General features: G+C 38.2%; 1 protein-coding gene across 1 annotated transcript in view; it reads right to left on the bottom strand.

Annotated features, from left to right (window-relative positions):
* The window catches only part of LOC115418697 (cadherin-2-like), a 168,001-nt gene that overhangs the window by 30,707 nt on the left and 120,839 nt on the right, over positions 1-16,455 (bottom strand). The window contains exons 12-13 of the mRNA XM_030133247.1: positions 11,405-11,638; positions 10,518-10,751 (exon numbers count right to left, since the gene is read on the bottom strand). Coding sequence (XP_029989107.1) covers positions 10,518-10,751; positions 11,405-11,638 — 468 coding nt within the window. The remainder of the gene's footprint in view (positions 1-10,517; positions 10,752-11,404; positions 11,639-16,455) is intronic.

The raw sequence follows: 16,455 nt of genomic DNA, 5'->3' as shown, positions 1-16,455 counted from the left end.
CAGTAAAGCAAAGGCTCAGTGTTTGTTTATTGTGCTGTGGTAGATACCGGGTGTGGTACATATATTTACTGTTGGTCTAAATACGACTGATATTCTGTGCTGATTATAGAGTAGTCATCATGGGTTGTGTAAAAGAGGTGGATGCTGATACATTATACATTTCGCTGACAGGAAACTAAAAGATAGAATGTCGTGCGGAGAAGGGGTGGGATTAAATAAGTTATACTCCCTCCTACTCCTTTTCAAATATGCGAATGAAGTCATATTTTGTTTCATGTATCTGTATAGGTTTTTCATGTTTTCTTGCAATCTGTTTTATTTATAAGGACTAAAGTAGGGTTACTTTCTTTGTTTTGTTACATATTTAAACTGAATTGAATTGATGTAGTTACCATGACGTCACCCATTGGGTTGTGGCAAATGACAACAGCCTACAAAATGAAGCCAATGCTGAAGTACGTTAAAGTTGTAAAACCACTGACTGCTGCACGGGTTGGTTCCAAAAAGCCCCTGCTCTCATTTGCTTACACTTATTATTATTTACTTTTTCTGTGACCCATTCCAGTCTCATTCTAACACTATAATAAGGGATCAGGTGGTCCATCTATATGTTTATCATCTGTTAATAAGATTTCAGGTTAGATAGAGGCTTTCGTGTCTGACATGTCTGGATTTTTACTGACTACCTCTATGACAGCTCATGGACTTGCTGAAACGGGTTTTGATTGATTTAATAAAACACATTCTTTCTTGACAGTTAGATGTTCTGCAGTTGTGCTCAATAGGTTCAACTAACAAGACTATACATTGATTTTGTTACACAATGCTTGATGTTTACCATTTTACAGAGTCACTAAGGTAATTCTTAGCACCTATAGTAGTGCCCTTTGTGTCCAAATATGGTCACTTCTGGCTCCAAAAAAGTTAACTACTGGTACCTACATTTATCCAACCAGTCATTATCTATAATCTATGATTTATAGTTTGTGTCACCTTGAAACCTCTATGTTATTTATATGAAACCACAAGTCAACACATTTAGACAGGAAGGTCAAATCCACAAAGTTAATATTAAATGTACTGCAACCACTGAGCAAACTGGTAACAGTACAAACAGCTTAGTGAGTTTGATTCGTGGTTCAAACAAGGAATTTACATTTTCTATCATGCACGTTTCATCTGGTTTGTGCCACCATTAAAACACATATGCTATGTTAAGTCATTAGTGTCCTTGATCAAGGTGCTATTTAGATCTGGAGTTGGTGCTGTGTCCCTTCAGTGGCAGCCTGCTACTCCTAATGATGTAGAAAAGATTAAATGCAATGGGGTAAATGGGGTAAACATGACAAATTCACTGCCCCCCCCCCCCCCACCACACACACACACACACACACAGTTGTTTCCACTGACTCTCTTGTAGCAAGGGCCTAACATTATTATGTTTCAGGGAGCCCAAAATTGATAGCGGCACCCCAGTATGTTGCATGTACAACCAAGGGGGGGGGGGGGGGGGGGGGGGGGGGTGGACTTTACCACCAAAGATGGGGGGAGGTACCATGACGTACCTTATTGTGAGAACTGGAAAGGGGGTAGAGGCACGGAAATTCACCATTGATATAACATGCAGCTTGATACTGATACTTATACAGACTACCGCTCCCATTTCGGTCTCAGCGCCCCCTTATCAGCTTTCTCCTTCCAAACGCCCCCCGACCGTGTCCCAATGCCCCCGTTGACAAACACTGTCCTTGTGTTTCTTAGCAACTGTCATCGATCAAATACACATCTAATAAACAATGTGATATTTTTTTTATTGTAATCAATATCAAATTATTAATCTAGAACAATATTATGAATGGTATATACTCTTAAATCTAAAGTTCAAAAATAAAAAGTTGACCTAACCCAACTCTTACCTAACTACTCCAGACTTTCTGAAGTACAACAGAACATAATGCCTGAATGTTGTGTCTTATAGGCTGAGCACGTCTCACACTTTTATACTCAAGTTAATGGATGACTCTTGTCATTAATTTGGGCATATAATTTCAGATAGACTTTGCTTTCGGGGATAAAGAGTAAAAAACTTTGTAACTATTGAGACGTTTACTGTATAAAAGTCAATAAATCCATGCATTACTTAATTTCTGCCTCATCAAATCAGGCTGTTGCTAACTTTAACACCTACACTTCTTCAATTCTCCTTTGAATACACAATCTGCTTTGTCTGAGTTGTTTCTACATTAAGACCACATACACTAGCTTAAGTAGACCTGGTTCATTATTATTAAGATTTGTATCAGAATCGCAAAGCTTCTGTTATCTCCTCAAGTACTTTGCAGTCTGTCACAGCTCAATAACAAGCTGAAATCCTCTCAGATGGGACGGAGTATTTCAGGCATTGACTTCGAAACAAACAGCTCTCGTTTTGAGATGACTTCTGCTTTTTAAAACGCGAAGTGAATCTCTGTGCTTTTGATCGTATTAATCTGAGTGGATTTACGAGGCAGCCGAGATTCGGGTGTGCGTGTGCATGTGTTTGTAAACTGCCATTGCTTTACCTGTAAGGGACAAAATACATTAGGAAGCTGAGAGAAAGTCTAAGTGAGGACAATTTAAACCCCAGAGAGGCGATGTGAAAAATGGCTTGTCACCATTAGTAACATTTCTCTGTGAAGCCAACGGGGAAGGCTGGCTTCTAGCAGCCTCGCAGCCTTTCAGTGAGACAACAGATCTAGTCGATTTAAAATAACAAGACTGCTGCTTGTGCCTGATTCAAAGAACTGGCCCTGTTTCAGCATGTTCAATGTGCCACATACCTCTTCTGTCTTCAGGACCAGGCCTACGGCTCGGTAGTCGGTGTTTGTCTTTTTTTTCTTTGTTCGTTTTTCTCTGTTCATTCCTTTGTATCTGCGATCTCATGAAATAAAAGGCATCGATGCATGGATTTCTACAGCTTTCAATAGTAGAGCAATATGTATCAGCAATTCTCTTTTAACATGATCTGCAAATGTGGGCCTTTCCATCAAAAGTCAGTACATGCATAGACTTCGGAGACAGATGATTTTCTTTTTATTTCTTACATTCCTAATCTTTGTTCTTTGTCATAAATGGATGACTTGAGTATTTCCTTAGAATATTACCCTCATCTCCAGGCTCTGCATTACTGATTTATTTGACCAAGAGTGGTTGTAATACAGTGTTTTGTGTTTTAATTACATTTGTCTTAAATTTTTATTTTAACCTTTATTTTGCCTGGCAAGACATTAAGAACAGTATTTGCCAAAATCACTTAAAGGGGGCAGTAAAAAGAAGAGAGGGGTCAAAAATAAACCAAGAATAAATGATCAACAGACAGAACTGAGGCAGAAACTAAAGTAAATAATGTGATGACATCATAAAACTGTTCATCAGAAATTAAGCATTTACAGGTATCATTGAAAAGGCCCTTAAGTAGGTGCTTAAAGGAGTGACATTTTGCTTTTTTAAATGGAAATATGCATTTTAAAATATTTCCCTGTGGTCTACACAAACTGTAAATGCTATGCTTGGGTCTGAATTCTACGTTAATTCAACTCCACAGGTCCATCTTCAACCCTATTTCTGAGTAATGACACAAGAAAGGTAGTTTTGAGTGCTGGCCCTTTAAATGCAAATGAGCCACTTCACGCCCCACCCCCTCAAGGTTGTTGACCGTGCTCTCTGTCCAGTTCAGCCACTTGTGCTCCTTAATGCAACCAACAACTGAACATTTTAGGTAATCGGCTCAAAGTTTGGACATATTTTCAGTATGGACTACAACCGCTGCTGCTGAGAAAGAATGATGTCATACTTGAGAAATGTTCATCGGAAATCTTGATCTTATATGTGCAAATGTTGTGACGTAACTAGTTATAGATGTAACAAATTAAGCAGGAATTAAATCAAGTTGTACAAATCCACTCGATTTTTGCTGGAATTAATATAAAGACAGCTTTGTAGCACCTGGAGGGTTCAAATTCAAACTTTATGAACTATTAGGGTCCCCAAATACCCCCCAAAATACACAAATAAATGTACCAAAGACTAATAAAAGTGGGTTTAGCAAAATATGACCCCTTTAAAAGCTGAGACAGAGGCAAACTTATCAAGTGTTTTTTCCTCTGATGTGTCGTTTATCACAGCTTTGATATGTTTCCTTCTCCATCACCATCCATTTTTCCCTGTACTCAAAACTGATCATCAAAATCAATGAGAAAGACGACGTGAATGATTGGTACACCTTCACTGTAGAACATCTAGTGTCGTCTCAATTTCCAATGAAGCTGGTGAGGATTAAAATGTGACGTTTTCATCAAGACGTCTCTATTGCCAAACGTCTCCCACCACATTGATAATCCAACTGTAGCTCACGGCAGTCGTAGATGTCAGTCAGTTTCACTAAATCCAGTTGGCCAAAGTGCTCTGATTTCAACTGTCAAATCAAAAATTTCTTATTGTATCTCAAACAGCACAAATCAGCTGAAACCACGTGTAAGTCAGATCACAGTCTGATTGCCCTCCCTAGAAATGTGATGCAACCATTGCATTTCTATAGCATCAACGCCGGAGCTGGTAGTTTTGTAAGCGCTGAGCAGTAAGCCTTTGAAAAAATGTGTTTTCTTTTATCACTGATGCACCTGTCGTGGAAAAACTGCCTGTAACTGTTAAATGTAAAAGCACATAAAACACTTGCAGGTCGTTGGTAAAAGAAGTACAGTGTATTATGCAATATGAAGACAGAAAATCCTTCAGCTAGCTTTTTTTTTTCTATAACACAGATGAATATGAAGAAGAAGATTATCAAACAATCATTCATGTGGATAAATGAATTAAATACGAATAAACTGCAGCTAAAATTTACTTAGGGGGTCAAATGAGTGGCCATTTTTGTCAAAAAAAAAAGTTGTAAGAAATGCATAGAACTGTGTTGAAATAATGCTAATACATTTGTGCACAGACTACTGATATTATTTGACAGTGGAAGCTATATTTTCAGAAATATTGGATTTTGAATAGCACGTGTATGTGAAAACTTTTGCTGGTGGACGGACGTGACATTACCCAAGATGACCTGGTCAGTACCAGTACTTTATTAGTAATAAACTTATATACTTTCTATTGCTAATTATCCTCTTTTTCATAAATGTTAGTATTGTGGATCTAAAACAATAGCAGCTTAACAAAAACACAAAATGTGGCAGTGGACGGATGTGACATGGTTGTTACGGATCCCATCATATTGATGCTCGGCAGCCATGTCACCGTTTCCACAAATGATCCCTGTGCAAAAACTAGGATCAGAATTATTTATTGTATAGTTTATCATCATACTAAAGAGTAAATAACAATATAGAATTGTTATTTCTTTATAAAAAAGCTTATTATTAGAAAACTGTTGATTTAAAAAGTGACGTGTGACATTCTTAATGTATGTATTTGCGTAACATAAGCAGGATGGATCAGCACCATACTCCATTTTGCAACCTGTAAAAATAAAACATGTGATATGTAGTATATAATCTTGTAAGAAAAATTGGGGAATCTAAAAGAATAGAATATTTGTTTTTCAGGTAAATTCAGTTAAAATATAACTTGGCCATTTGTGACATGAAAATATAGCATTAATTGTGACGAAATTGGACATTTTTGAGCTGAAAACATAGTTCATATGACCATCAACATGTTGCAACAGAACTGAAATCCTGTAAATTTGCTTAACTTGCATTTACCAACACAAAGTTCCTTTGGGGATTCACTTATATTAATTTCTTATGCACAAAGACATAAATAAGACCTCTAAGCAAATTTTAACTGATAAATTATTCAAATTAATTTAAAGTTCTCCAGTTCACTAATGCCAGTAAACAGAACGTAGACATAGCATCACTTGATCATTCTCCTGTATTACTGGTCAGTAATGGCTGAGTTCCGTTTGTTTTATTCTTTTCACTCCTGGGATTCATTCTCACCTTGCAGCATTATGATGAGAATGCAGTTTAAAGGACTGTACGCAGTGTCCAAGCCTATGAAGTGCTACTCGTTAACAAGCACATAATTCATGAAAAACGGCAATCAGCTTGACACTCACACTTGGGATTAGAGGCTGGGATTTCTGCCATGGCAAACCTATGCTTTACCAAACAAGCCACTCTCTCAATGACTGATGCTGCCTCCGCATGCTAATGGGAACAAGTGGCCATTCCTGTCTGCACATATAGAAATGATGCATAGCTATTTCAAGAGAGGTTCATGGTTCATTCCCCGGCTCGTCCTTTTCATATGTCTGAAGCCGGGCTCATCCCAACTGATGCTGAAACTGGGTTGCAGCACAAACATATCACATGTTCTCATAACGGAATATGTAACAGAATCTCATTGGTGATGTGCGTTCAGGCTATGCTTCAGCTTCAGGATAGAAAACAGGTCAGGTTACTTTCATGAACATTAACAGAATAGTGATTACCTTGGGGTTAAGATGGGACAGGAACACTGGTCTCTTGTGTTTTAAGTCCAAAGACTGATGGGCTTTTTTAGACGCATCCACAGTGCATCTTTGTAAGAACATCTGTCTGCGAAAGTCCCCAGTGATGTCTAAAATGTGACATCTCAGGAATAGTTTAATACAACGTCGCAAAATTTGGCACAGACATTCGCTTTGACTCAAGTATGAAGTCTTTAGAGCTTTATGATAAAAGGTCAAAGGTATAGATTGCTAATTAAACACAAATAAGTGGCACAACAAACCCCGCCCTTCGCACATATTGTAGCTTATTTTGGCATCGATCCAGGTGATGTCATCATGTCTGTGCGTGTGCTGATGTCAGCATATCAATTGCCTCTATATATGTGCCAAGTTTAAAATAAACTGAAGCAAAAGGGATGTTTTATAGACATTCGAATGTCACCCATTGTAAGTAAATGGGAGTAGAAAAAATATTTAAAAAATTTGAACTTTGACCTACAGGGTGGGGAAGCAAAATTTACAATATTTTGAGGCAGGGATTGAAAGACAGTGTATGACCAATTAGTTTATTGAAAGTCATGAGAATTTATTTGCCACAAGAAAATTTACATAATAGAAAATGTTTTTATTCTATGTGTCCTCATTCTTTCTCAATAACTGCCTTCACACGCTTCCTGAAACTTTTGCAAGTGTTCCTCAAATATTTGGGTGACAACTTCGCCCATTCTTCTTTAATAGTATCTTCCAGACTTTCTCGTAATAGTTTTGCTCATAGTCATTCTCTTCTTTCCATTATAAACAGTCTTTATGGACTCTCCAACTATTTTTGAAATCTCCTTTGGTGTGACGAGTGCATTCAGCAAATCACACACTCTTTGACGTTTGCTTTCCTGATTACTCACATGGGCAAAAGTTTCTGAAAAGGTATGGATAATAGTGTTAGGTATGATTATGACATCAATATATGTTTGGTTTCAAAACAATTGACGTAGTGCCTGCTGAGAAAAAACTACTAAATGTTCATTGTACATTTTGCTTCCCCACCCTGTACTTTCCCAAAATGTGCCCACATCTATTCTGTGTCACTGGCAATCTATAAAGTCAATTTGGTATGAATTTAACCAATAGTCTTGCTGCTATAGACATGTGAAATTTCACCCATTATAAGTAAATCGGGAGAAAAAAAAGTTAAGAAATTCATAAAAAAATTTAAGTTTGACCTACCAAAATGTAAACTCAATTTGGTATGAATTTAGCCAATACTTTAGCTGCTAGAGTGTTAACAAACAATGAAACATATACACAGAACCAACAACAATACCCCTTGCCTCCCCTTCAGGGGGCAGGGTAAAAAGGTTGCTAAAATAAAAAGTACGAGGGCCGTTCAATAAGTTCATGGCCTCACCCAGAACAGAACAACACAGACTGATAATTTATATTTTATTTTTCAACATAATCTCCATTTACAGCAATGCACTTGGTCCATCGATGTTCAAGCATCACTATCCCATCACGAAAGAATGTAACATCCTGTATTATAACAACCAGTATTTCTGGGTGAGGCCATGAACTTACTGAACAGCCCTCGTACATCACTAATTGTAGGTTGCTGATCATTGAGGGAACGGCATAAATACATTATGATACAAGGATAACAGATAAAACAGACTTAATATTTCTTGTTTTTACACACTTATTCATACAACCAACAGATGTGACCAAACAGTCAGGAGAGATCTGTAAATACTATTGGTTTTCAGCTGCTTTAGAAATCAAACATTATTGTTGTTTTTTTTTTAGGTAAGGTCAGAGTAGAGACATGAGAAGAATCTTCATTTATATTCTCTCTAATCTCAAAAATAAATACATAACAAGATATGAAAATAAAGGTGCATCACACACAGGATGTTGACTCGCAGATATCAAAGTCTGTGAGTACTCAGGGAAGTTTAGGACTTAGATCTGTTGACCGCTCACATGAACATATAATCTGTGCAGAATATAGGTACCAACCAAGATCCCAGACCAGATCGACCTGGTGCAAATCAGCCAGAAACTACTAGAATCTGCCATTAGCTTAAGTGTCCTTGAGCAAGACACTGAACCCATAGTTGCTCCCAGACTACCACCTTTAATCGGCAGCTCTGTTTGTGCATGATTGGTAGGTAAACTGTGAAATGATATGTCCAGAAAGTTAGAAACACACCTTGTGAATGCTAATATGTGAGTGTGAGTGCAATAAAAATAGAGAGGTTAAAAGAAAACTGTGAATTCTTACATCTTTAGTTGTAATTTTCATAGCTCGAGCTCAAGTTAAGTTATTAAACTTCACACGTAGTGAACCTGAAGCTGTCGGGGCCACAGGGGATCTAGGGCCTTGGGCAGTTAGCACAGGGTTGATTTTGAACTTAAGAAAACTGAATTCCACTGAACTCCAACCAAACTCACCTTATCTTTTTGTTTGTCCTTCTTCGGTAACAAAAATGCTCTTCTGAGTAAATCTCAGTGTGCACAGATCGATATGGGCAGGTGCTGAGGTCAGATGGGTAAGATGCCCTGGATGTGGATCCATATGGAGTAAACTATATTCCAAGCTCTGGGAGGGTATATTTGTTTGATTTTGGTTGGACATAGAAATAAGTTTTTCTGCAACAACCAGACTTGTTTTAAAGCTGTAGAGGACTTGGCCTGACATACATAGCTCTACTAGTCCTTGCTTTCTCCTTCCCCTGAAACGTTATATCAAAGGTGAAAAGTGCAAAGTCAGTGCCGAAATAGATACTTTTATAGAAAATGCACACGGGTTTTCTTTAACAGCTATAGCTATCTGAGATTTTGAACACTCCAGCTGCATTGGGCTTCTAAAATAACAATAGCATATACTGTTTAAAAATGTTCATAGTCCTAGTTTTTCACATTTTGCAGTATTTATTTATCTATGTATGTTTCTTATGTACGTATATATTTCTGGCCTTAAAAGTATTTTCATACCTTTAAAAACAGAAACATGTTCATGCCTCTTTATCCTTTTCTTATCTACATAACTTAAAATTAGGGCTGTCAAAATTAATGTGTTAACACGGAATAATCCATCGCCGTGATCAATTTGATTAAAAATTTTGACACAATTAACCCATCTGCAGCATAGAATGACTCTGAACATCTCTGGCAACGCATTTCAGGCAGTTTGTAGAGTTAGAGTAGAGTTAGCGTCGCGCATGTGCAAATGGGCAGTTGATCCGGTAGTGACAGGCAGCAGAACCAACCCATAAAGATGGAAGACACTTACCAGCCCTCTGAATGGAAATTTGAGTAAAAAAAAAATCAAGACGGCACAGTCGACTGACAAAGTATTATACACACTCTGCAAGAAGGAGTTTTTTCACCGAAGCACTTACATCTTAAAATACCACATTAATGCAAAGCATACACTAGGCAGGGATTCTGCTAGCACTTCAGCTAACACGTTTCCCAGCTTGTGACGAACAGGTTAAGTGCATATATATTCCCTTCTTTCTTGAGTCCGTTTACTCATGCAAAATGAAACGCAATTAAAATAGCATATAGAAGATATTAAAAATGAATATTTAAACATGATTAATCAAAATTAATCCACAGCAACCCTGTGATTAATATGATTTAAAATTTTAATATTTTGACAGCACTACTTAAAATACCATGCTTGCAGATCAAAATGCAACAACCAGAGTTTGAAATATAAGCCAGTGCTAAAGTATTAGCAAAGGTAGTAAAATGGGCTGACAACTCTACTGTGGTTGGGGTTCAAGAATTAAACTAGGACAGCTGGATTTTGTTGGATTAAATTTGGTGTTTTTAAAATATCAGTTAGAGACACTGTAATGCGAACTCATTTATTTTCCCAAGTCAATACTCACTCTTTTTCATTTACATATCATTATTGAAACACTAAAAAGATTTTAACGATTACAAAGCAAACTTTGAAGCAAAATGGCAGTTATTGTGTCCTCCAGTAGTGACTGTATTTGTGGGTTTATGCATGTGTAGAGCTCACCTAGCAGTATAATGATACAGATCAGGATGGCAATGATGGCTCCAGTGCCCAGTCCAGCAGCGATGATCCGCTCCATATCCACACAGTCGCCATGGTGATCACACTGGCAGACCTTGACCCTCAGGTAGGATGTGTTGGACATCGGCAGGTTGCCTGAATCTGTGATCATGATGGGAACCTCGTAGATCCCGCTGGGCAGTGAACCGATCCTCAAACGAAGCTGGGCATACTCGCCTAGCAGGACATGAAGATGATTGGCAGGTGAATGGATGAGGGGAGGTTCCACTGCATGATGCCACCTACACCCTCCATCATATTCATGCACTTCTTCAGCTCTAACTCCTCTTTAATTCAGCTCATTGGTAGAGTAAGACTGACCATAAAATGCAAGTTTTCCTCAGACAGTCGACTCCAACCAGCTACAGTTTATACTGTTATTTAGTACTAAACAGATAGGAGAAGGGTAATTTCACCTTCTTGTATAGTGTCACGAATGGAAACAAAGAAAGTGGCCTGAAAACAACATTCAGTGAATAGAGGACGTTGTTTCCTCTGTAAAGTTTGAAGAATAAAAAGACTTAAATGAACCTTGACATTTTCACTGAGGCCAACAAAATACTGGTTAACAACCAAAACGTGTCTGGTGTCTTACATTCCTAGGATATTCTCTCATTTTATTCTTTTAAAGAAAACTCCCATCTCAATAGGGAGTCACATCTCAGCCATTGGAGTCATTGTACCATCACACAAGAGTCTTTAGAGGAGTTACCGCAAACAGTTTGACACATTAAAATCTGTATTTACTCTAATAACAGGATATTTTTATGCATTAACATGGGTCCTTATAACAACAGCTAATACATGAATTACACTTATCTTGTACTGACCAGTAAGGCGACTGAGTGTCCAGTTGCGGCGTACATCTGAGGGACGACTGGCCAGTTCAAAGGCAAAGGGTCCAGCATTGGGGCTGAGGTCACTGTCACTGGCGGTGATGTTGATACCATTGGGGTCTGGCCTCTCACACATTTCCACCTCCGGGGGAAAGACGTGTGGTGCATTGTCGTTTATGTCCAGCAGGTACATCTGAAGGGTGCCTGTACCACTGGCAGGGGGGATACCTGGGAACAAAATGGATCCATGATTGGTGGATTCCACACCACACCAAAGCCTCTTGGCTATCTCCCATTTTTTAAAGGTTCAGTAACATCAAGTAGTTTAACTGCAACCCGCAACAAACCGAATACCCAATTCACTTGCCCTTACAGTGGCCACTAGTGCTGCAACAATGAATTGAGTAAATTGATCCAAATCGATTCTTAAAACAGTTGGCAACGAATTCAGCAGTTGATTCGTTGGGTCTTGAGCATGTTAGTATTGAGGCATGTCCGCACGCTGTGTAGTGTAACAGAGGAAAACAAAAAGCAACATGGCTGAGGCTTTGGATGCCAGATTTTTAAAGCTCGGTTTACATTTTGTTGTTCTCGTTGTTCCCATTATGCTGTTCCCATTGTTCCCGGTGGCCACAGCAGCCCCGTTTGGCCCGAATGTAGTGCACTATTTATGTAACAAAACTTGAATACGGAGAAAAAAATGGCCGAAATCCCACGGCGCACTACATTTTGGGCAAATGGGGCTGCCGTGGCCTCCAGTAACATGATATGAACCTTGCTTAAGATAACCTATGTGTCGTGATTACTTTAACCTGCTAGCTAGTAAGACGTTTTCATCCATCTCCGTTTATCAGGCCACCAGACTAACATTACCTATCACTGACTGGAACTAATACATACAACGGTAGTTTGATGGACTATAACCGGAGCTGGTTGAAGACTATATCTTGCTAGTCTCTAGCCATAACCAGTCTGGGTAGTAGGCTAGTGCTCACTAACTATACCTGAAGCAATTACAGGGACGTAATCATTAGTGACTTCTCTGCAGCTTAAACTGCTTTGGGTAAAATAACAATCTTTGAGAACTGAGTCTTTTGTGCTTATCCAATGAATCGATTAGTTATTAGAAAAATGTACAGATTAATCGATTGTTAACAGTATTGTTAGTTGCAGCCCTAGTGGCCACAAAAACACAGGTGGTCACACAGACATAGTAGATGAGAATAAAGCATCTAAACACTGGATGACGCTCCCCATAAAACTGTAGAAACAACATGACAGAATCTGTGGAAACAACATGCTCCCGCTGTAAATATAAAAAAAAGTTCATTCTAGGATAAGAAAAACAAAATGATTCTTAGTTTTGTATGTTTATACACTAATGAAAACATAATTATATTCTGTTTATTTCAATTAGATCCTCCTAAATCTCTCTAAATCTTACTCGTTGGACAATATTTGCCTTTACTGAAGTAGAAAATCATAGTGAATGTCATTCCAAGCAGAATGCGCAACCTAGAAATCTAAATCCCTATTTGTTTTCTGTATATGGTAAATAGAGTTTAATGAACAATGCAGTTATTGAAAAATAATGGATGCAAGCTGCAGACTGTGCATAGCCTTCCAGCTATGCATATCATGTTCAACAGTGACCAGTGACCAGTGACCAGTGACCAGCGCTGCATCAGAGCTGTGCCCTTATCTGTCTTTAATGCACACCCTCTAGAAATATATTCATCATGGTCACACAATCAGCGGCAGTATGTTCAGTGATAGATGGTCACTTGTGAACATATGGTGAATATAAAAAGCTGCAGACACTGGACATGTCCATGTGTCTCCTTGTGCTTTAATGTGGTTTGCTAACAGTAAGAGCCTTGCATGCTGCGGTGCAGTGTGTGTGCGCTGGACAAGAGCAGGGAATTTGCTAAGACAGTCATTTAGCAGGAAGCCAGGAGCACAGCAGGGTCTCTGTGTGGATGCAGGGTGAAGTGGAGGGATGGAGCTGCGCCTGCTGCTGAATAACATTCCTCTTGAACAATTTTCCACTTTGAACAGAGAATCCTCTTTTCCTGTGCCTATAAAGCACATTTGTGATCAGAACAAGAAGACGACTTTGGGAATGCTGCACTAATAGGCAGAAAAACATGTAGTGTGCAGTCCTTATAAACAGGAGCACTGTGTGGTAGGAACATCCCTGATCAGGACATTCGGTCAAGAGTATAGTTAATTCAAATGTCATTAAAGGTGAACAGCACTAACTTTTGTCTTCAGGAAGACGTCGTCTCCCTTTCATTAGGTGTAATAGGAGCTTGACTTTGACTTCTGGAAGTACCCAAATTACGTCAAAGCTTCTTAAGTTAAGCATGAACTTAATACTATTATGAAGCTGTACAGATGTGTTCTATTACATCATGGATACAGAACTGATATGAACTTTTTTTCACAAATTCTCCATTCACCGTGGCACTGGCTTGTATATAGCCTTAAAGAGGTCATATTTTGCTAAACCCACTTTTATTAGTCTTTGGTACATTTATTTGTGTATTTGGACCCTAATACTGTACTTTCCGGACTATAAGCCACTACTTTTTTTCTCGTTTTGAACCCTGCGGCTTATACAGCGATGCAGCTCGAGTATAGATTTATACGGGCTAACGGCCACCAGGGGGCGCTCTAGCAGGAAGCGCAAAACTGACACAGACAGGTGGAAGAGGTGATGCGGAGAGGAGAAGTTTTAGTCTTAACTTTTAACAATCATTTTGCGTGTCATGCACAAACCCTCATCATGGAAAACACACAAAGAAATGCATATTTTGCAGCTTTTAAGTTAAAAGCAATCGATGTGTCTGTCTAAGAAGGAAATAGAGCTGCAGCACGGAAGTGCCATTGAGCAACAACGGAGGAGAGACATAGAAAGTGTGTGACAGAGCCTTTCTGAGGATGTTCAGCTCCAACACTGAAGATGATGACTGCAGTGGTTTCAGTGACAAAAGGAGGATGAAGATAGAGATCAATGATTTTTCTGGGTTTTTGAACCAGCCGTGTTCCTGCCATTTTACTGCCGTGTTACAGGCACTGCTTGGAAAAAAGCAGTTAAGGTGTGGAAATAAATATTTAAATAATCTTTCTGTTTACCATCTTTCTGTGTAAATATATCATGTCACAACGTGGACACCTGCGGCTTATAGTCAGGTGCGACTTAAAGTCAGCCGCGGCTTATAGTCAAGTGTGGCTTATATTCCGGGGCGCCTTATAGCCCGGAAAGTACGGTAGTTCAAAAAGTTTACATTTGAATCCTCCAGGTGCTGCAAAGCTATTTTTAGATTAATTTTGGCAAAAATTGAGTGCATTTCTGAAACTCGTTTTAATTCCTGCTTAATTTGTTACGTCTATAACTAGTTATGTCACGACATTTGCACTTTTAAGGTCAAGACTTACGACGAACATTTCTCCATGTACGACATAATTGTTTGTCAGCAGCAGCGGTTGTAGTCCATACTGAAAATATTTCCAAACTTGGGGCTGATTACCTAAAATATTCAGTTGTTGGTTATATTAATGAAAACAAGTGGCTGATGGGACAGAGCAGCACAGTCAACAGCCTGCAGGGGGTGGGGCATGAAGTGGCTCATTTACATTTAAAGGGTCAGCGCTCAAAACGACCTTTCTGGTGTCATTATTCAGAAATAGGGCTGAAGATGAACCAGTGGAGTTGAATCAATGAAGAATTCAGACCCAAGCATAGCATTTACAGTTTATGTAGACCACAGGGAAATGTTTTAAAATGCATATTTCCGTTTAAAAAAGCAAAATATGACCCCTTTAACACATGATTGTGATTGGTTCAGCAGCTGCTACTATACTGTCATACATTACTTAAAGGTAAATGTCTAAAAGACTTAATGATCATCATTTAAAGGTCAATGCAATGTAAGCATACACTTGCTATATAGGCTTAGCTGATTGTTAAATATTATATCAAATTGTAAATAGGCTTTAGGAACCTACGAAGCCATGATTGATGGCAAAAAAAATTAGTTAAACCTTTATCATAATAATTTCTATTTAGATAAGTAGCTGCATCTGAATATGGATGTTGAAGCTGTATTCTTTGTGTGATCCAGGTAAATATAGCGAAAAGTGTAACAACCAGTCACAGTGTGTAACAGTGTAAAAGCCAAACGTGTACTAGATCAAGTTGAAAGTAACTACAAATCCTACAAGTCAGAGGTGTGAATGGAATCACACCTAGACTGAGTGCAATACCCAATAGCTCTACCAGTTGTAGCCAGATTATCTATTTATAGCAATGTAGCTATCATTTTTTGCTATCTGGATATGGAACTTCACCTCTGTTTCTGTCATATTTATTATTATATTGTATTATTGTGTGAGACTGCATACATGATGTTGTTTTACTGCTGCTTTTCACAACCAATTGCCTAAATAAAACTCTTCTTACTGTATTTTGCAGATAGAAACATTTCCTTAGAAGTCACTTTTCTGTTGACCCTCAAATTGTGCAAATATAACTTGCACATAAAAATTTACCTAATGGAAAAACGACAGTTTTGCCAAAAGTCTCATTTTTCCCTTAAAAGTTTTTGTGCTGGCAAGAGGTGGTTTTTCAGGTGTAGCGCAAATGGTATATCACGCAAAACTGTAATGGAAAGACCTTTTTTTGCAACTAGAGTCAAGTGAATTAAAAAAACGGATGTTGACGTATGTTACAACAAGCAAAGAAGAAGAAGAAACATGTTGCGGTATATGTGGACACACCAAGAAACCCAATATTTTTTAAATTTAATACGATAGAGGGGTAATATATAATAATTATGAATATATCTGTAAATCAACGCTATATTTACGTTTGTCGTCATGTTTATAGAATGACTTCTAATGTCATCTTGCGATAATAAATAAACAAATCATGTCATTTGTGATTTAATGGAAAAACTGCCATTACACACTTCTGTTTTTTTTGACATTTAGTAAATATCAGTAAAGTTTTGCCCAAATGTCCAATGGAAAAGCAACTACAT

Source organism: Sphaeramia orbicularis, chromosome 4 (genome assembly GCF_902148855.1).
Source record: "Sphaeramia orbicularis chromosome 4, fSphaOr1.1, whole genome shotgun sequence".
Lineage (NCBI taxonomy): Eukaryota > Metazoa > Chordata > Actinopteri > Kurtiformes > Apogonidae > Sphaeramia > Sphaeramia orbicularis.
The sequence above is the reverse complement of the archived record's forward strand: the minus strand, read 5'-3'. Positions and strand labels throughout refer to the sequence as shown.